At 30.8% G+C, this 21,423-nt stretch overlaps 3 protein-coding genes across 5 annotated transcripts in view; 2 read left to right on the forward strand and 1 right to left on the reverse strand.

Moving 5' to 3' along the window:
- Positions 1 to 21,423, reverse strand: part of LOC108694658 (ATP-dependent helicase brm) — a 32,915-nt gene that overhangs the window by 5,060 nt on the left and 6,432 nt on the right. Inside the window, exons 3-9 of one of the 2 annotated variants that reach the window (XM_018204267.1) lie at positions 3,786 to 5,845; positions 3,378 to 3,451; positions 2,649 to 2,787; positions 2,397 to 2,535; positions 2,146 to 2,307; positions 1,678 to 2,019; positions 1,372 to 1,600 (exon numbers count right to left, since the gene is read on the reverse strand). In XM_018204267.1, coding sequence (XP_018059756.1) covers positions 1,372 to 1,600; positions 1,678 to 2,019; positions 2,146 to 2,307; positions 2,397 to 2,535; positions 2,649 to 2,787; positions 3,378 to 3,451; positions 3,786 to 5,845 — 3,145 coding nt within the window. Of the gene's footprint in view, positions 1 to 1,371; positions 1,601 to 1,677; positions 2,020 to 2,145; positions 2,308 to 2,396; positions 2,536 to 2,648; positions 2,899 to 3,377; positions 3,452 to 3,785; positions 5,846 to 21,423 lie in introns of both variants that reach the window. The other variant, XM_018204266.1, reaches the window with a different exon arrangement.
- LOC108694659 (inositol monophosphatase 2-like) lies at positions 10,473 to 17,654 on the forward strand. 2 transcript variants are annotated; one of them, XR_001932095.1, is made up of 8 exons: positions 10,473 to 10,549; positions 11,795 to 11,919; positions 13,111 to 13,238; positions 13,400 to 13,662; positions 14,055 to 14,163; positions 14,399 to 14,553; positions 15,046 to 15,240; positions 17,621 to 17,654. XR_001932095.1 is itself a non-coding variant. In XM_018204268.1 (7 exons), the coding sequence occupies exons 2-7, from the start codon at positions 11,851 to 11,853 to the stop codon at positions 15,171 to 15,173; spliced, it is 852 nt and encodes a 283-aa protein (XP_018059757.1). In that variant the 5' UTR covers positions 10,473 to 10,549; positions 11,795 to 11,850; the 3' UTR covers positions 15,174 to 15,467. The 2 variants fall into 2 exon arrangements, 1 of the variants encoding a protein (XP_018059757.1); XM_018204268.1 differs by lacking the exon at positions 17,621 to 17,654 and having other exon boundaries at positions 15,046 to 15,467.
- On the forward strand, positions 18,034 to 21,296 carry LOC108694662 (inositol-phosphate phosphatase-like). The gene is made up of 6 exons (XM_018204270.1): positions 18,034 to 18,336; positions 19,373 to 19,506; positions 19,591 to 19,847; positions 20,304 to 20,409; positions 20,490 to 20,650; positions 20,963 to 21,296. The coding sequence occupies exons 1-6, from the start codon at positions 18,271 to 18,273 to the stop codon at positions 21,079 to 21,081; spliced, it is 843 nt and encodes a 280-aa protein (XP_018059759.1). The 5' UTR covers positions 18,034 to 18,270; the 3' UTR covers positions 21,082 to 21,296.

Raw genomic sequence — 21,423 nt, forward strand, 5'->3', positions numbered from 1 at the left:
AAAATATACTTTTTAAAAATTCTTTTATTGATTTTTTATTTATTTTTTCATAATTTACATATTATAAAATACAATAAAATACAATAAAAATATGTTAGTTGTAAAATTAATTATCTAACAACTGCAATGATTTCAAAAGAGTTTTTTTTTCTGAAAACTGTTTGGAATAGTCGCTAACAACTTTTAATAAAAATTATTTTTGTTTCTCATTCTTTGTTATAATATTACTGTAATCGGTAATTAGCTTTATTCTCCGTTCTGTTGTGTCATTAAACAACTTTTAAGTTCTTAACAATATGGAATTCTTTTTTAAAATATTCATTTGTGGACCAGATTAAAGGATCAGTTTGTAAAAAATTTCGGGGTTCCTTCAGTAATTAGGGGACTTCTTTCAGTAATTAATATAGCACAGATTTGCAAATTTGTTTCTTCTAATAAAAAACATATTGTTGAGAACTTAAAAGTTGTTAATGACACAGCAGAACGGAAAATAAAGTTAATTACCGATTGCAGTAATATTGTAACAAAGGATGAGGAACAAAAACAATTTTTAAAAGTTGTCAGCGACTATTGCAAACAGTTTCCAGATGCTAAAAAAGAAATTCTTTTGAAATCATTGCAGTTATTAGAAAATTAATTTTACAGCTAACATATTTTTATATTATTTTATAATATATAAACTATGAAAAAATCAATAAAAGAATTTTTAAAAAATACATTTTTCAGACTTTCATTTGTTAATCAACACAATTCCTATTCTTGTAATCTAAAATTTTACAAATTATTATTTATCTTGTATATTTAGCTTGTTACCTCTTCATTTATAATTCATTTGTTCATATTTATTAATTCTTTCCTTTATTATATTTTATTATTTATCTATATTATACATTTGATTGGAACCCAATTTTAGATCTTAAGAAAAATAATCAAATGTGAAAAAAGAAAGATTCATCGGCATATATACCGGAGTTATATTAATTATTTATTTTTATTTTTCAATTATTAATAATACACCTAATTATTTAAATGAGACGTATACTGTAAGATCTGCATCTCAAACGATACAGAAAAACAAAACACACATGTTAAAAAAAAATAATAGTCCTCTAAATTGATTTTTGTGGAAAATACGCTAAAAAAATGTTGAGAGTGTAATATAAGCTTAAATGTTTAATGAACTGTCGGCACGAATTCCCGTTGTCCAATCGAGCTAAAATTTGACAGAAATTATTTTTTTGTGAATTGGAACCATTTTGAAGGGTGCCGCGAAAAGAATTCGAAAAAAAATTTTTCTTCAAGAATAAAGATGGACTATTCTAGTATACACAAATCTAAAGTGTGAATATTTACTATCGGATTTATCCTCACTCTCATTTTCTCCATTCTCCTCTTCGTCATCGTCCTCATCCTCCTCACTATCTGATTCAATTGGCTCCCATCCGGGATGAGCTTCTAAAAATGCTGATAATTGACTCATTAATGGTGCTTCATCGCCAGTTAATGTGCGACCAGTGGCTGTTTCTATTACACCAATACGAGTATCATCATTAGCTCCGCCATCTTCAGCATTCTCACCATCTTGTAATTTCTTCTTTTTCTACACGATCATAAGACTCCGTCAATATTATAAGTATTTTATTATGAAAGAATAGCTAATGTTTAAATTTATATTACCTTCTTACGCTTTTGTTCTTCGACTTGCTTTCTCTTTTGTTCTATTTTATGTTGTTTAACCATTTCTGTAAGATTACTGATATACTCATCGGTTTGAGATAACAAGAATGCTAAACGTTTATCCTTCTTTTGATCAATTAATTTTCTGTAACCCTCTTCGTCTTCCGCCATAAGACGACGCATACGCTCTTTCTCAATGCGTTCTTGTTCTTTCTTCTGCTCCCGTTCAGCATTCGCGTGATAGTTAAGCACTGCTTTGTTAAGCCTAGCCAATTTTGCAACATTATTGCGATGAAATTCTTTAAAGTCTTTGCCATGTTGTAACACAGAACTAAGAAATTCCTGCGAAAATTAATGTGTATTCGTTTATTCACAATGATAATCTTGCTAAAGCTAATAATGACATTCAAATTTAAGTATAATTACTATAATAATTTACAATTTAAGTATAATTAAAGAAACTCTTACTTGATGTTTCTGTCTTCGTTTACGTTCTGCTTCTAATTTCTGTTGTTTTTCTAATTTTTCGGTAGCTCTAGCTTCACGCAACCCTTGCCGTTTTGTACGTTTATAAGCTTTCACGTTCACTGCAGTTTCTAAAGTGGTATCTTTTCGAGTACATGCTATAATCTAAAAGAATCGAAAGTATTAAAAAGAATAAATAAGAGCTCCTAACTTCATATAAAATGGTAAATCCATAAATTGATTAAGTACAGTACCTCTGATCTTAATTGTCTCTGGAAGTTTAGTACTCTTAGCATGCGCAATTCGATCTGAGCTTGTATACGAAGATCTTCTGGCATATTTGTTGGTAGATTGCTAAGTTGCTCCATTCTAAGCGATATTCGGGCTGCAACTCTGTTACCAAGTTAAATTTTTTATATTTTACTAACTTCTTTTACAAAAATATGGCTTTTATCATACATTACTACACAATATTACTGTACTGTAATACTATGTCCTGTGCCTACCTGTTTTCTCGTTCTTGCAATATTAACAATGGATCTAATCCTGCAGGTTTTCCTACACTTGTCACTCTGTTAGCCTTAGCGCCAGATTGAGGTTGCTGTTGCTGTTGTTGCGGCGTTTGACAACCTGGTCTAGGAGCACCTGTGGGACCAATAACATTTGGACCTGGTATTTGTGGCCCAGATGTTGTAACAGGGCCTTGAGACGGATCTATGGGGCGTTGACTCATCCCTGGAGGAGGAGGCGCGCCACCTATTCAAATCCGCCTTAAATCAGGATCATTCTACCCTACTTTTGTAAATACCACTATATATTTGTTTCATTTCACACTCATTATACATTACTAAATATTACAATCAGTAAGCATAATTTCTGTAATTACATAATCTAATACATAAAGTTACTGAGCGGAAATAGAAATTAAGTATTTAATATAATGGATATTCAGAAGAAGCATTTAGAATAAAATATTATATAACAATAGCGAATACAAATTTCTAATGCATTATAAATGATAATATACAATGTTCAAAAGATAAGTTATTAATTTTATGTAGATTTATAATATTAAAACAATATATAAAAAAGCAAATAAATGTAAAACAGAAAAACAAACATATGGACTAGAAAAGCTCTATTTAAAATAAGCAAAATAAATTATGTGGCAGAAAGCAATACAAAAGATAGAGTAGTCACCCAGAGCTTATAAGCTTATATATTTAAAAACTCACCCTGAGCAGCTAGTGCAACCTGTTGAGGTACAGCCTGGTTTCTTGCTAGCAATCTGTATGCCATTATCTGAGCTCTGTAAGAATGTAAAAAAAATTGAGACTGCGAAATAAAAAAATTAATGTAGAAAAAATATTTATGTATTTCTTATTTTAAGTTAAAACATTAAAAATATATACAAAACTTAATCTAATTATTTTAGAAAATTAAAATCATCTAGAATTAAAAAATGTTTGTATGATCGTTTTTTTAGTCGTACTTAATTCAATTTATATCTATATAGTTATCTATGTTTTCTTTTAATTATTTTCTTTTCGTAATTCTCATGTCTTAAAAATTATTATATATATATATACACAATATATATATATATATATATATAAAACACACAATTGTTATAATTTATATACCGTAATTGTTGCAATTGTTGCGAATTGAAAGCTTGCTTATCACCCATACCACTGCCTTGACGAGCTCTTAAGGCTAACAATTGAGAATATCGCGGATCTTCTTGTAATCCTTTCTCTTCCATAGAATCAATTGCTTTTTGAAGCGCATTCAGATTCTCTTGTCCTGATCCGGGTGGTCCTGTAGGTCCAGTAGGACCAATTTGTCCACTTCCAGTTTGACTCATTTGATTTACTGGAGCACCGGATCCTAATGGTGCTGTGCTATTGGGAACTTGACCCTGATTTTGACTGCCAGGACCTATTTGAGTAGTAGGAGGCTGAACATTTGGTCCATTAGGCCCCATTTGCCCACTCGCACTTGTATGACTAATTTGATTATTTGGACCACACAGTCCCATTTGACTATTCGGACCACCAGGACCCATTTGATTACTCGAAGCATTCGGGCCCATTTGAGCACCTGGACCTCCTTGCATCATCTGTCCTGGACCACTTGATGGAATTTGTCCGCCTGGTCCCATTTGACCAGGACCACTACCTGGCCCCATTTGTCCACCAGGTCCGCTTCCTGGTCCCATTTGACCAGGTCCACTACTACCATGTCCCATTTGTCCACTGCCTGATCCCATTTGTCCGGGTATGCCTCCGGGTACCATTTGACCGCCAGGTCCACTGCCGACATTCATTTGCACTCCAGGACCGTTTCCTGGTCCCATTTGTCCTCCAGAGCTGCCTCCAGGACCTGTTGCACCCATTTGTCCTCCGGGACCGCTGCTAGAAGTCATTTGTCCACCAGGGCCACTCATTACACATATTCCAGTAGGTCCATTAGGTCCTATAGAAACAGGTCCACTACTTGTTGTCATTGGTACGCTACCTGGACCACTTCCAGGACCCATTTGTCCAAGACTATTCGGTCCTAATTGGCCTACGGGACCGCTTCCTGGTCCCATTTGACCTGGACCGGTAGGTCCCATTTGACTACCTGCGTTTGGTCCCATTTGATTACCCGCCCCTGCAGGTCCCATTTGATTACTAGGGCCAATTTGTCCGCCTGGCGCATTCATACTCATTTGTCCAGGTGGACCGCCCATGCCCATTTGAGGTCCATTTGGACCCATCTGTGACGGCCCATTATGACCCATTTGTCCAGGCCCATTTGGTCCAATTTGTCCTGTTGGCCCAATAGGACCCATCGGTCCCCCAGGCCCCATTTGTGTTTGACTGTTCGCCATCATCTGGTTCTGGTGATTCGGGCCATTTGGGCCCATTTGATTCGGACCCATACTGTGCACTGTAGGACCACTTGTGGGCATTTGACCAGGAGCGCCAGGACCCATATGACTTCCTGGACCGGTCGCATTCATATGTGTAGATACTGGTGGACCACTCGCGTTCATGTGACTTGAAATCGGTGGTCCGCTATTCATATGACCTGATCCAGGAGGTCCACTTGTGTTCATGTGACCTGGTCCAGGTGGTCCACTCGCATTCATATGTCCTGATCCGGGTGGTCCACTAGCGTTCATGTGTCCTGATACTGGAGGTCCTGCGCCAGCCATATGTCCGGGAGGACCACCAGGAGTTATATGGCCTGGTCCTGGTGGACCGCTGGTATTCATGTGACTTGGAGGACCACCCATATGGCCAGGCCCACCGGGAACCATTTGAGAATTTTGAGGGCCTCCAGAACCCATTTGAGATCCTGGAACAGGTCCGCCAGGACCCATTTGCCCTGGTCCAGTCTGATTCATATGAGGTCCACCAGGAGGACCACCACCTTGCACCATATGTGATGGACCCATTTGTCCAGGACCTCCAGGACCCATTTGTCCTGGGCCTCCTGGTCCCATTTGTCCAGGTCCTCCAGGACCCATTTGACCGGGTCCACCGGGTCCCATTTGTCCACCAGGACCCATCTGTCCGGGTCCGTTAGAACCCATCTGATTGGGACTTTGCATCATATGAGATCCACTTTGTGGTCCATTTGGACCCATTTGTCCAGGTACCATTGTTCCTCCAGGACCTTGAGAGGTAGGTACAACTGGGCCGCTTTGATTCTGTAAGAAAAAAAAAATCTCATATAAATCAATATTTATAATCAAGAATATTTTCGGAAATCAAATTTAAATTTTTAGGTAATTGATTCACAATTTTTTTTATAATTTATATTTTAATATTTTATTTTTATATTTTAATCTAGAGACACGATATAAATATTAGGTATGGGAAAAAGTTCGTGGCGTTTTTTTAATGCCATCTAACAGGAAAAACGCCACAAACTTTTTCCCACATTTAATACAAGACATATTGGAGATTTGAAAATATGTGATGACACAAAATATAGATATGGGCAAAATATATTTTTAATAAAATTGTGCAGGGAAAAAATTGTGGGAAATTTTTAATGAAATAAAAAAAAATAAAAGAGCTAGATAAAGACTGCGTGTAATTATAATATTTCTAATGCTTGCAAAAGTATACAGAAGTATATAAAGCTTACACATAAAAATGTGCAAAAACAATCGACATTGCATTGTTCATCACGTGCACTTTATATCGTGATGATTAACATACCCGTTATATAGTTTCGATCAGCAGCGGTAATAATGGTCAATTTCATCACGCTGATAAAAATTGCAAAAAACGACAGGATCAGGTGAAAGAGAAATGCACAATCATGTGAGACCTGATGCGATTGCATGTGGCCGCACATAAAATAAGATGTATTTATTTAATCGAATTATATTCGTATGTATAAGTTAAGCTCTCACGCCTTGTTCACGTTTAGTTGTTGCCAACTAAACAATATCACGTTCCTGAGACATGCTACCAAGACAGCTACCTATCGCAAGCATTGATTGATAAACAACACAATATATAAGAATACTTTATTTGCATATTATTGTGCAATAATAAGAACGTTTGACAAAAATAAAAAGATTTTTTGCAATTTTTCCTTTTAATTTCTTCCATTTTCAATAAAAAAATTTATCAATAGGAAATTTTACCTAATTTTTAAAAATCTTGTTTTATAATCTTATTTTTTCAATATATTTTTTGTTGTAAATAATAATAAAAATATGTTAAATTTTAATTAAAATCTGATTCTAGTATATTTATTGCTTTATCTAGTTCTTATTTAATATTTTTAGTACGTAAAGATTTCACTACAATTATAAAACAATTCTAAAATTTTTTATAATTGTGTCTGTAAAAACGTTTTTGTAACACGTATACTTTAATTCTATAATATATAATGATTATATATCTTTCCATTTGTCCTACACATTCCGTACGATGAACGAAATTCGTTCATCTTCGAATTAGCGCCTTCGAATCGCTATAAAATTTAATCAATATATTCTTTGGCGATGTTACATCAAATTGATCTTCTTTGTTGCATAATGTGATGTAATAAATATGTATAAAAAATATTTTTTATCTTTTCGAACAATATCTTCGATATACTAAACAAATACTAAACAAATACAAGTGTGAATTTAGAAAAAAATTATCGACAGCTGCAATGGATAATTTTAAAATATGATATGGGAAAAAGTTCATGACGTTTTTTTTAATGCCATCTAACGGGAAAAACGCCACGAACTTTTTCCCATATCTAATATTATGCAATATCATTTTTTTATAATTAAGAAGTTTTTATAGTTATACGATAAAGATATCACTCATCTGTACACGTGTCATAGCATTATCAAAATGAACTTTTCTGTAATAGGATTTAATAATAAAAACTTTAATTCTCTTCTCAAACATAACATATCGCAGAGAGAATGGAAAAGAACTCGAGAGGATTCGATACTTCTATTAAGTTAAGTGAACGTGAGTTCTTAGTGGAGATGACAATCTCATTCGACAATCGCATCATAAGAACAATCGCGATATCTAGACAGAATATTTTAAATGGAGCATACTATCGCGATATGTCATTCGTAAACTTGTAAAAGAACGGGATATTTCGGATTCGAGTTAACAAAAATGTCTACTTAAAAGAAGCTCTATTACTGCTACGACTTCATTTTACAATAAAATCTGGAAAGGTGAATATGCCATTCTGTAATTAAGATACTGATTTGATTCTTTGAAGTTAATATATCTGCTACTGACAATTATTTTGCAAGAAAAAAATCGGAATTAAAAATAGAGCAGAATGAAATAATGATAAGCATAAACATCATCAATTTATTGCATTTTTTTCTAAAAAGTGATAATAAAAGTTCAAAAAAAATTGATGAGATATTAAAATATAAAAATTAATATTATTTTTCAATAAAAATGTTTTTTAATTTATTTTTCGTTACATATAGAACGTCTATTTATAGAAGTGTTTTATACTTACAACCAAGGCTGTATATATTCTATAATTAAGTATGATTGGAAAAATTATCGATTGCCAGACATGACATTGTCTTTAATATAACTTCACTGATTAAAATTCATTATATTCCAAGGCGCAATAAAATTAATTAGATATATTATTTCTGAAGATTCATTTCACAAGTTGTTAAACAAATTACAATTGATGAATTATATACTTAAAAAACAGCCAATATCATTACTTTCACACTTACTATTTTTACAGAAATAACGTTAAAACATATGCAATATTCTTTTCGGATGATGCTTTTCATTCATTCCAGGATTTAAGAATATTGAAACAAAAGCTGGAGATTATGTGGGATTTAGTGACGCAATACAATCGAAAAATCAAAGCGATTTTAATGGATAATTTAGCAAAAAAATTTCCTACACATAAGTTACTGAATTTTTTAATTTGATGAAATTGAATATATTGAATATATTAATGTTTGTGTACATATCATAATAATAAATCATAATTACATAATAAATAACTATTTCATGAATTACTATTCATATAATATCTTTTTATACAAAATTTTGGAATGTTATAGATTTATTATTAGATTTATTGGTGAAGAAACAGTATCACGTTTCAATTGTCTACCAGAACTTACGAATGCAATTACATGGATTATTGATGGAACAACGAACTTTGTACATTCTTTTCCATAAATTTGCATATCGATTGCATTGGCTGTGAATAAGGAATTCGAGATTGGAATAATTTACAATCCCGTTTTAAAACATTTATTTATAATTAGAAAAGGAGCATATTTCAATAAAAAATTAAGAGCTCGAGCTCGATAGAAGGTAAAATATTATTTTTTATCTTTCATTAATCATTTTCCATTCTTTTTTTCTTTCGTTTTGGAATTCTTTACAGCAAAAACAAAATGTCCGCATTCTCTATCAAATAAGCATGTATATGCCTGTATATGTATCAGTAAGTATATTTTCTTAACTTTAATTTTCATGTCTAATTATATTAATACAGTTTTTTATTTTTATTTTATTTTTTTATTATAATTCTTAATTTTCACAAAATAAATCAATACGTATGACAAACAAATCATAACGATAATAATAATATTTTACTTTTCCCAGGAACGAAATAATAATATTTTATTTTTTCTCGAATATCTTCACTATGTTTGAAAACTTTATATGCGACTATTGAGAATATTCACGATATTATTTTAAGAAGATTGGAAGCTTTCATCTCGATAGCATATGGAATAAGAATTATGGGTTCAGCAGCGTTGACTCTGTGTCACGTTGCTATGGAAGCTGTGGAAGAATATCATTCTGGCAATTTAATACCTGCCGCTGCAGGTGTATTTATAATCAAAGAGGCTGACGGTGTAGTGATCGATACAAAGTATAACATTAAATATATCTTCGATTATTTCTCTCATAGTGATCAAAGTATAATGATATGATTATTTCAGAATTAAAAAAACATTTTATTTAAATCTTATTTAAATATTTTATTTAAATCTTTATTTAATTTCTTCATTTTATTAGGTGGAAAATTCAATGTTATGTCAATGTTATATCAAAGCTGCTAGCTGTCAATAACTGAAAGCTGGCAAAAGAACTAAAGTTAATAAAATATAAAACATGCACTGAAAAAAAATATAGTCAATTTTAATTAATATTTAGTTGAATACTGTCAACTAAATATTTATTAAATATAAAGATATTTATTATATATATCGATACAAGAAATGTTAATTTGATTTAACAATCTTTTTTTTTATTGAACAAACATTTACTTACTACTTACTAAGTAAATGTTTAGTTGGCAGTATTGAACTAAATATTAAAATTAACTATATTTTTTTCTCAGTGTGCGGCTCTTAAAATTCATCAGAGAATGCTGTTATTACAGAGTGCAAAATAACATTCTTATACGAATCGAAAACAAAAATTTGAAGTAACGATAATTTTTAGAGAAGATACACATTCCTCTCCAATGTTATTTAAAATAATTAAAAAAGCTAGCATCACGTCCATATTAAAATATGTCTCGAGTAAGCATTGTTTATAATTTTAAAATAGCTAATTTTATTATTTACGAATAGCTAATTACGATGATAGAACAAACGCGTTCAATCATTTCATTATTTATTATTTGTTTAAAACAAAGTGTACAACACATTCAATCACGAGATATTGAAAATCTATGGCGCGATAAGTACAATGTACAACAAATCACTGAACAAGATCATGCATGGAATTAATAACGCTAATTGTAAGAGAACACGCTAGGTTCATAGGAGCATACTTTGCAGTTTGAGAGTAACAGCGGGCCTGACCAAGTCTACTGCCGAGCGTTGAAAATGTATTATAAAATATCACGCACCTATAGTTACTGAATAGTAAGTAACATTATCTACGCTTTGTTATTTCCTAATATCTCAAATATATAAATTGAAAACAATATTTTACACATACCGTATATAATTATCTGGCATAAATAGTAAATATATTATAATTCATGTATAATTAAAGTAGAAATTTTAATGAGACGTAGTAATATTAAAAATTAGTCGTATTTAAGAAAGAATTATTTTATTCATATAAAAGATTTTTTAACGTTTCATTCGTAAGCAACTCATAAATTTCAAATACTTGTTTCAACGAGCACTCGGCTCTACTTTGTGCTCGTAATATAACTAATGAAATTCCACAAACCGAATTTCTTTTCCTCACCCATCTTACTATTGTTATTTATGCTTATTTTTATTGTTATTTATGATTATCATGACACACATGTATAAAGACGGCTTCAATAGGCTTCAACATATTCGCTAAATATTGACTTGCATTCATATAGATAATTCATGTACTAAATCATGTTATAAAAAAATACGTGGATAATGTTCGTATAGCATATTCATATATAAAGTCAACATTGACTTAGCATTGATAGCTAATGCATTCGTTAATATTTGTTAATATTGTTATTGTATTGCAATGTTTACGCGCTTAAGATACAAAGGCGACTTATTGATATCTTTGCATGGTATGTCTTAAAAATTTAATGGTTATTCCACATAAATCGCAAATACAAAACGGAGTTCGCAACGTTTGTCGTGACAATCAATTAGAAGTAATCAATAGTACCACTGACGCTTTGAATTTGTTATCGCTACAACTATTGCAAACTACAATAAGTATTAAATTTGCTACTTAGAATAATCTTAACTTTTTGTACAATATTAATTCAGTAAATATAGACTCTATTCAATAAATATAAATTATAATTGTATAATAAATAATGTTACTTATTATGCGAAGAACATAAATATTAATATATTAATATATGCATAATCGCATAAAATATTATGTCATATCATAAAACATCAATATGGCGTTTTTCACTCATATATGCAAGGAAAATAATAAACGTGAAATTATCTCTTTTCATTATAGAGCAAACTTCAAGTTCCTAAAAAACTTTTTAATGCTTTTTATAAATTATGATGAGCTATCAACACACAAAATATACGCGCACGAATTGTTTTAAATGTTAACATTTAATTATCTGCGTTATTTGCACTGTCAAATATCATTAATTATAGAGATAAGGATATCTATAAGACACAAGTTCTCATTTATAGCGGTTAGTATGAGGATTTAATTAGCCGTACCAGCACATTTCTCGACATTGGCAATTATGTCGTGCGATCTGGACATCGCGAAGTGTTTCGATTTCGCGAGAGAACTCGTATTACAAACTGACAAGGTGAGTCACAACTCATGCATAAGCGAAAGGATTGCACAATTCTGGGAGATAAAATTGAATGATAAATTGTACTATGTATATTATACGTATCTAGATAAATAAGTGAGAGGGTTTTGTAAAGATATAATTTGAAAAAATAATTCTTATAAGACACACTTATAAAACAGCTAAACATTTTGAATTAATTTCAAACAATGCACTTATAAAAAAGCTTTTTTCCTTTGTATCACAGCTGTTCGATCTATCACTCACTTTATCTCAGCTTGGCTAAAATCCCATTTTGCGTTTTGGGTTTTTGGTGCACGTGTGCATAATATGTTGTAGATTGTGTGTATATGTGGATTATAGTATGTTGTATTATGCGTGAGTTCTCGTGTGTTCATGTAATATCTTTTCTCTTGCTCTATTCACTTCTTACTACTTTTAAATTCTATCTACTGTGACGCTTTATAGCAACAATTTTGCTAGTGCCTCACCACTTATGTGCAATGTGTTATCTATATCTCGCTTATATTTTTTCTCGTCAAACTTTGCAACTTTACGTTGTGCATTGCAATAAAGATTAAAGATAAAAAAAATTCGATTTATGAGATTTTTACAACAGAATAAATATTTAATATTTCACATGAATCTCCCGAAAATGATTAAAAAATGTCAATACGAGTTTCACTCGCGCTCAATTTTTAGTCAAATATTTACATTAACTATTATTTTCTTAAATATTTTCCAATTTTCTTTCTTTTTCGTATAATTATTGAGAAGCAGATTTTCAAAATGCGTTTTGTTCAAAATTTGTAATTTTTAATAAACGAGAAAGAAGGAAACTATGCACACAAGAAAACTACGCATTTTATAAAAAAGAACAATCAGTATATGTCAATCAGTAGGATATAAAATATTAAACAAAATTGCTTAACAATTGCTAAAAATGTTGAACAGATGCATTTTGTTTATTTCTAATTAAAAAACACAATGCATTTCGAAATGTCTTATGTTTTTTCAGCATATAAATTAACGATGAAAAAATATTTTTTGAACATTTCAAAGTAGCTTATCATATAAGTCATTCAACACTGAACACTACGCTACTACCATCTCTAATTAAAAAAATGAAATTTTGGACAAAACGTATTTTAAAAGTCTACTCCTCAATTGACATAATCATATATTTTGCATTACTTATCTGCATAGATACTTAAATATAACGAGGACGGAAAAATTATATATAACAAAACTGAAGGGGACTTTGTAACCAATTATGATCAGCAAATTGAAAAACTATTTATTGATAACTTATCCAAAGAATTTCCCGATCACAGGTGAGTTACAACTGTAATCGCATAAAAACAAACAAAATCATTAGATAATTAAACTTAAATTTAGTTTAATAATTAATCTTATAATATTTATCGTAAGATCGTATTATGTTCTATTAATACGTAAGGAATTAAATGTTTCGCTAAAATATTTCCTATTTCAGAATTATCGCGGAAGAAACGGTATTTGCAATGCAAAAAATGCCAGAATTGACAGACGCACCAACATGGTTTCTCGATCCAATAGACGGAACCGTCAATTTTATGCATTCATTGCCTTATTTCAGCATAAGCATAGCTTTGATGGTCTGTAAAGAGCTTGTTTTAGGCATTATCTACAATCCATCGAACTCAGAATTATACACTGCAATGAAAGGCAAAGGCGCTTTTTTGAATGGAAAGCCGATTCACGTCTCTAACATCACTGGTAAGATGTAGAAGCGACACTATCAATCATATTTTTTAAAATATCATATTTTTTTAAATATTAATTTTCGCCGAGTTTTCACAACAATTGTCAAGATTTTCAGAATGCTATATTTTTCATTTTGCAATTATTCTATATATAATTTACACAATCTTTGCAATCCATCATAATCGATTTCCATTATGTATCTTCCCATCTTGCAAACTCAATACTAAAATATGTTCAATTCAATAACAATTTATTTTTAACAGCAAGCTCTGGATTATCTATATTAATCATACAGTTGATTCATTCAGGGGGAAGAACCGTAATAATTTCGCAACGGATAGGAAAAGCCAGAGTCTGAGTGTATCTGTAAGAAGTGCATTCTCATTGCTTCAAATATTTTGCAGATCTAAAACAAGCAATGCTAGGGATCGATGCGTCAATTATAAAATATGTGAAAAAGGACAAAGACATATATATAGCCAGGCTAATCGCTTTAATCGAGGCGGTGCAGGCGTAAGTAAAACGTAATTATATATTCAAGATCAACAAAAAATCGATGCACAATTAACTTGAACTGAAAATTTTATAAATTCACAGAGAAATGATTAAGTGAAATGAAAAACCGCGCCTTGTCCGAATAGTCTTTTTCACTTATGTAATATATATTTACCTAGCCGTAATGTATATCTAGTCTGTATTATATACCTATTATTTTGAAAAGATTTTCATGCGTTTTCTATCAATTCAGTAACAGAAACATTGGATCAGCTGCACTGAGCATGGCATACGTAGCGCAAGGTATGATAGATATCTTACACATGGATGTTCTTCTTAAACCTTGGGATGTAGCAGCAGGAACGCTGCTTATACACGAAGCGGGTGGAATTGTTATTGACTCGAAAGGTATGATAACGTAAACAATAAATTAATAAACACCCAACAAATATCATATGGCTAAATTTTACAAATTTTCTGTCGCGATATGAATCTATATAATACGAATATAGTAAAAAAAAATTTCTCTAAAAAATTTACCTAAAATATCTAATATTTAATTTATTATTTAGAAGAAGATAAATATTAACCAAACTCAAGCTCAAAAAATTGACTTGTAAAGCAATTATAGATAAATTATAGATATATTCATACATATTCATATATATTGAAATTATATACTTTCATTATGATAAATAAAAAGACAATTATTTTGTACAATCACAGAACACAGTCGGAAATTTTAGATTTAATTATCAGAATTACGCAGGATTAAAATCAGATGATTTCTTACTAGAATAATACAAGACTTTAAATAGAAGTAGTAAACGTAAAAGTTGATGATAATCGATTACTGCAAAATATTTATTATATTAATAATTATTATAATCATCTTCACAGGTGGCACTTATGATATTATGAAGCCAAATACTATCGCAACAGCAAACAAAAATCTAGCACAAGAGATATCTAAAATAATCATCAATACAGATTTAAAAACGCAAAGAAAAAGACTCAAAAGAACCTGACGCAAAAAAGGCAAAAAAATAACTCACGTTAATTCATTCAAGAGCTGAGTGTATAAAACAAGAGAAGGTGTGTTCCAATAGCGAATGTATCATATAATACAAGGAAATTGTCTATAAAAATCAGTTCTAAAGAAGTTTGTTAAAAAGTTCTATTGACGCACTTACAGATGTCATACCTACGAGATCAATTCGAATATGTTAACCAATGTACAATGTTGTAAAATGAGAATTAGCATAATTAGTTTTTTTTGGATCAATTTACTCGTTGTTATATATACGAATAAAATTAAAATTAAAGCACTATCAAATTCATTATAAAATTTTATCATTCATCATATATTATGCAGTGCAAAGATATTGATAATAATATGCATTTTACACAAAATAATAAAATTTATTCCTCGAAATTGTATTTTATATTAAAACAATTATTTATTCTGTAACATTATCGATATTATTTTTTGTGTTAAAATTTTAGATTACACTATTTAAATTAAATTTTGGCACAATTTATGAAACACGATAATGCTAATATCGTACTTACTGATAGATATATATAATGATAGATATATAAAATGTAATATTAGAAAAAAAGATTGCTTTAATTTGTTCTGTGCGTAATTATAAAATATTATTAAGAAGAGTGTGAGTGTATGAACAGAATTATTTATTCAGAAACTAGAAGGAGATAACTCGTAGACAACCATAATAATAAATGATCATGTATGTTATCCAAGACTTATTTTTTAGTGAAAAAAATTATAATACACGCATTCACTCTTCTTTATTCTCGCTAGTGAAATTTGCGATAGATATTAATTAATTTAATTACCATGCAATTCATCACCAAATCAACATTTAAATTATTTTTTCATTAAGTAAAACTTTTTAAAAATAGTTTTTGATCATTTATTCTCTACACATTTGGTAAGCTTTCTGATTATTGAATCTATATTAATTATACTAATTTATATTAATTATCGATTTTTTAAATAATCGGTTGATTATCATAACATATTAATCATTTCATTATGAAAACATTACAATATCGAATTAAAAGTTAAAAGTTTGATAGGTTTCTGTGTCGTCTTATAAGATGCTGAAGAAAATAAGATAATAAAATTAATTATCGATGTCCTGAAAAAATCTTTTTCGATAATTTTTTTATTTATTATATGCGATAAATATTTATGGCTGCTGTCCGCGTGTTATAAACTGCCTTCAATTTCTTTCATTGCAATGGATGATTTTAATGTACATGATATTTTCGATATATAATGTATGTAATTTAAATGATCCTTTAAACACATCATTGAATTCTCGCGATGTGCGCCTTTTTAAGCCATTACAATATATAAATAAATAAATAAGCATTATTATGTCATGTATGTCAATAAAAAAAATATAAAAAAGTGTTGATTCCAGTAAACATCAATGTTGGATTTCGATTTAGTTGTTGATAAAAGATAAATACATTTCAATATTTTAATTAAAATGAAAAATATTTGCAAAAGCGTATTGAAGCAAATAGAAACATAGATGTAGGCAGATCGAGTCAATCATTAGGAAACATTAAATATTTGCACAACAAATGTGTAAGCTGCAAGCAAAACATCTTATAGACAATAAACGGAAATGATAGAAAAATATTGTAAAATAATAATAAAATTCTAGAGATAATTCTCAATAATGTTAACTTCAACGGAAAATATTTATGTAATCAATAACGTTGCACATTAATAAGTGAAGCAAAAAAATTAGCATAATTATACGTCTCTCAAGAGATTCTTCTTCCAAGCAATATTTCAGATTTTTTTAGAAATACATATTTTTTACTAGAGTAATTCTTATTTCTCTAATATACTCTAATAAATTCAGAATAATCACAAACATTAATGAAATAAACATTACAAATAAGGTAAAACAGATATATATTACAGAGCAAATATAAATTTAAGCTTATATATATATAAGCTTAAATTATAGCATATGCAAAAAGCAGTAAGATGTAAGCAGTAAGTAAATTAGTCGAATAATAGAGAGAGCCAGTAAGAGAGGGCGAATTTAATGCTATGATTTCCTTATGGTTTACGTCTTACTACTTTATATTTTTGTATGTGCCATGGGCTTTATGTCTTGTGAATTATTACAAATATTTTATGATTGAGTCGAGTAACACAATCAAAAATAGACTGAATTTAAACTTTATATTATAATTTATGTCTGACCACTAAACCACTCGAGGACACGAAACTTGCAACACCTGCAGTTCCTATCATGGAAATTAACGCAAAATTTGCATATCTTTTTGCGACTTTATATTGCTATCTATCATCATAAGTAAACACGCACACACAATAGCTGTACTATTTAAGATATTTAAGATATCTCTCGAATCACGCGTAGGATAGTATTATTAAAAATTCGTAATTTTTTAAATCGTTTAGAAAGAAGCTTTAAACATGGGAAATAAATCAGTGAGATAGCGTTGATCATTCCATCCTCTTTATAAAACAATCGCGTCGGGAGACATCTCACATCATTGTGGTGAATGGCAGGTGCGTGCAATTAAGTACATCTCAGACGGAATATAAAATCAAGGTCTATTTTAGAATGGCATTATTGTTATCTCATAAAGTAGACAAGACGATATAATCTTGAATAGATATCTTCAACTCTCAAAATACATTATTTACATCCAGTTTTATTAGCTCATTACTATAAAAATCAACGTGACATGTTAATTAAAAGATTTAGATAACAATTATTTAGATAAAGCAATCAAAAATATCATATGCATATAACGAATAAGCAAATTAGTAATTTTCATTTATCAAATATTTTCTTCTGTTAACGAGTAAAAGCAGTTAAAAATTTATAATTTTTAAAGGACTTCTCGAGGAGTTAAAGGTCTGGAAGTATAAAACTTGATAGAATGCGCCGTTGTTCTCGGATTGTGTACCTCTTGCTGTAGGCACGACCGATTCGAGTGAAAAACAGTGAGGTGTAGACACGGACAACAGTGCTAGCTCGCGCCTTTTGCCGACGAGGTCGAAACAGACGCACGGCGTTTGCGCGTTTACCAGGTTGTACAGAAATGGCACGATACGCCGAGGACGTGTACTACGAAACTGCTATTAAACTAACGCGCGAGGCTGCCCAGGTGAGCATACATCGCAAGAACGATCTCATCTTCGATAAGAATGAATGTTTCACGTAATCATCGAACAAAGCATCAATGAACTGAATGAACTAAAAATACGTATTAACCGATATTTGAGATGATCGCTTGTCAACCGGTACGATTGGGAAAACATTACTAAACATTACTATATGCTTCCATAGTTACATATTTGAAGACGAAAGAATGTGACATTCTTATAATGTCAGATGTGAAATCTTCTTTCAGATAATTTTAAGAGCCGAGTGTGTTATGTGTTATAAAGAAAGAATGTCTATATCTAAAACATTTTACAAATTTATGTTATTTGTCATTGTCTTATTCTTTCGTCATCTCCGTAACATTATAATAAAACTTCTATAAAATTAGAAATTCCTAGAAAGATATCAGAAGCGACGTAGTACACGTCATACATAGATAAAATATCTAATTAAATAATAATTATATTTGTAAATAATAAAAGAAATCTTGACGACAGTTTTTATAAAGTTTTATTCATTCTGCCAATGGCAAAATTGATCAATTAAAATTAATTTACACCGTATAATTTTATCAAAAACAGTAAATATCAAAGGTTATTTAATTAGCAATTATTTCTCACGTCCCAAAAATTGAATTAAAGAAAATAAAGAGACCATCCTAATGACGTCGTAATTTATTAGCGATAAATTCAATAATCCTTTCAAATTTTCTAATAATAAATTTTTCGATTAGAGCGATAAACAAATCTATTCTGCGCTGTGAATAATTTTTCCGTACTGAAACAAGGAAAAATCAAATACACCGTGCAAATTGTAAAATATCATAAATCAAGCGATTTCTAGCATAAATCTTTGTACAATCATACGTATGTATAAATTGTACATTTTCAAAATGTGGAAAAAGCATTTATCTCACTAACATAATAATCGTTTTATCTCATGTTTTTTATCTTTTTTCTTATCTCAGTCTTTATGTTTTATTTGTATATACGGCGATCTTTCAATTATTTTATAATACATATTAAGTATTGCTTAAGATTCTGCGAGATTCTATCAACGGTTTCAAACATATCAAAGAGAAATTGGGCGATTGGGATCTCGTCACCGAATATGACCGACAGATAGAGGATACAATAATCGGTGGACTCAAACGAGCATTTTCGAATCACAGGTAATAGACATTTCTCAAACAACATCGTATCATTTGACAAAAAGCAAATACGAGTACGGAAAATTAATCCAACCATACGATCAGGTTTATCGCAGAGGAATCGACTGGGAAAGATCTACCAGAATTAACTGATGTTCCAACGTGGATCATAGATCCCATCGATGGAACCACCAACTTCATCCATGGATTCCCGCACACATGTGTGGTCATCGGTTTGGCTGTTAAAAAAGAAATGATCCTTGGTATCGTGTACAATCCAATTCTCGAGCAGCTATTTACGGCTAGAAAAGGACGGGGCGCGTTTTTGAACGGAAAGCCGATTCAGGTGTCTAAAATACAAGGTAACAAACCAGTCTCTGTAATTTGATTTGATAAGATATGCGATGTGGACAAAACGTCAAGAATGGTGGAGGATAACATATGATACTTTCCTGCGCAGTAACAGAATCTGCTCTAAAGTTCTACATATCTAAAGATCTCAGAATAAAAGAGATAATAGTTTTGTATTAATACTGAAAGTAGGACAATCAACGTCCTGCTGTTAGAAAATATAGATGTATCGTATCTCAGGTTATTCGCCTCTTTACCTTCAAGTTAAAGAATGACATATATTATAGATCGACTCTTGCTAACAGCTTGCATTGCAACACGCTAATTGTAAATGCGTGGCGGTAATGATCTAGAGAAATCATAACTACATTTTAAAGATACATCAAGGATAAAATTAGAAAGCGTCATTGTGTATGAACATTACTTATTTCGCAAATGTTAACTTTATATATATCGAAATTTCGCAGAATTGTCGAAAGCTTTGGTCTGCATGGAATCAGGCTTCATAAAGGTAGATAATCTACGGGAGAAGACGATGGAGAGGATCCAAACTATCGTCAAAGCGGCTCAGGGGTAAGTCTTAGAAGCAAGTTTGTAACAACGAGATTTTAACTTGTACTATCTTCTTTATATTTATTTATTTCACCTTGAAGCATTCGCACTCTCGGTGTAGCGGCATTAACGTTGTGTTACATCGCGCTTGGAATCGTGGAGGCCTATTACATCGAAGGTCCTGGTATTTCGACGTGGGATATAGCCGCGGCATCATTGATTATTTCAGAAGCTGGAGGCGTCGTCGTGGACCGCATAACAGGTTATTATAATAATAAGATTGGAATAATAAGATTATTATAACTTATAATACTTATATGATAATTATACTTTGCATTGTCGTTTAAATTAACAGTCGCAACGGTAATACTAATAATAAAACGTAGTCGCATTTTAAAAAAAAGACCTAAAAATTTCATGAAAAACAACTATAGTGCGTAAAAGCAATTCATTTATTTTTATCTGTACGACTTTGTGTGCTGTATTCCAATCGCCAATTATCACGTTTTGTATTTCGTTACGTTCCAATGACCACTATACTGACTAATCCTTCGTCCTTTTTTTTTTATTTCAGGCGAACCGATCGATATCATGAAGCCACGTGTGGTAGCTGCATGCAACGAAGGAATTGCTCGCGATGTTGTTAGGCTCATCCGCGAAGCTGATCACCGTGTAGATATGAGGATAAAATAACGTCAAAAATTTCGAAATATACGTATTAAAATTACAAATTTCTTTGTTATGCGATTCAACTGCCTGCAATACCAGTAAACTTCGAATTAAATCATGCAGAAAGTAATACACTAATCTTTTCAAAGGAATATTATTAATTAGAAAATGAAGTAGAAATATATATATTATCTGATATTAACATTAAAGTAGACATTAATAAATCCATCTAAACTGAATAAAATGATTCATTTCCTCACAACTTCATGTTCGATCATGTTTATGCAAACATAGATTTCCTCGGGACTATAAATAGTTAATTAAAAAAGATAGGGAATTACATATAATATTAACGCAAGAATAGAA

This window comes from Atta colombica, unplaced genomic scaffold (genome assembly GCF_001594045.1).
Source record: "Atta colombica isolate Treedump-2 unplaced genomic scaffold, Acol1.0 scaffold121, whole genome shotgun sequence".
Lineage (NCBI taxonomy): Eukaryota > Metazoa > Arthropoda > Insecta > Hymenoptera > Formicidae > Atta > Atta colombica.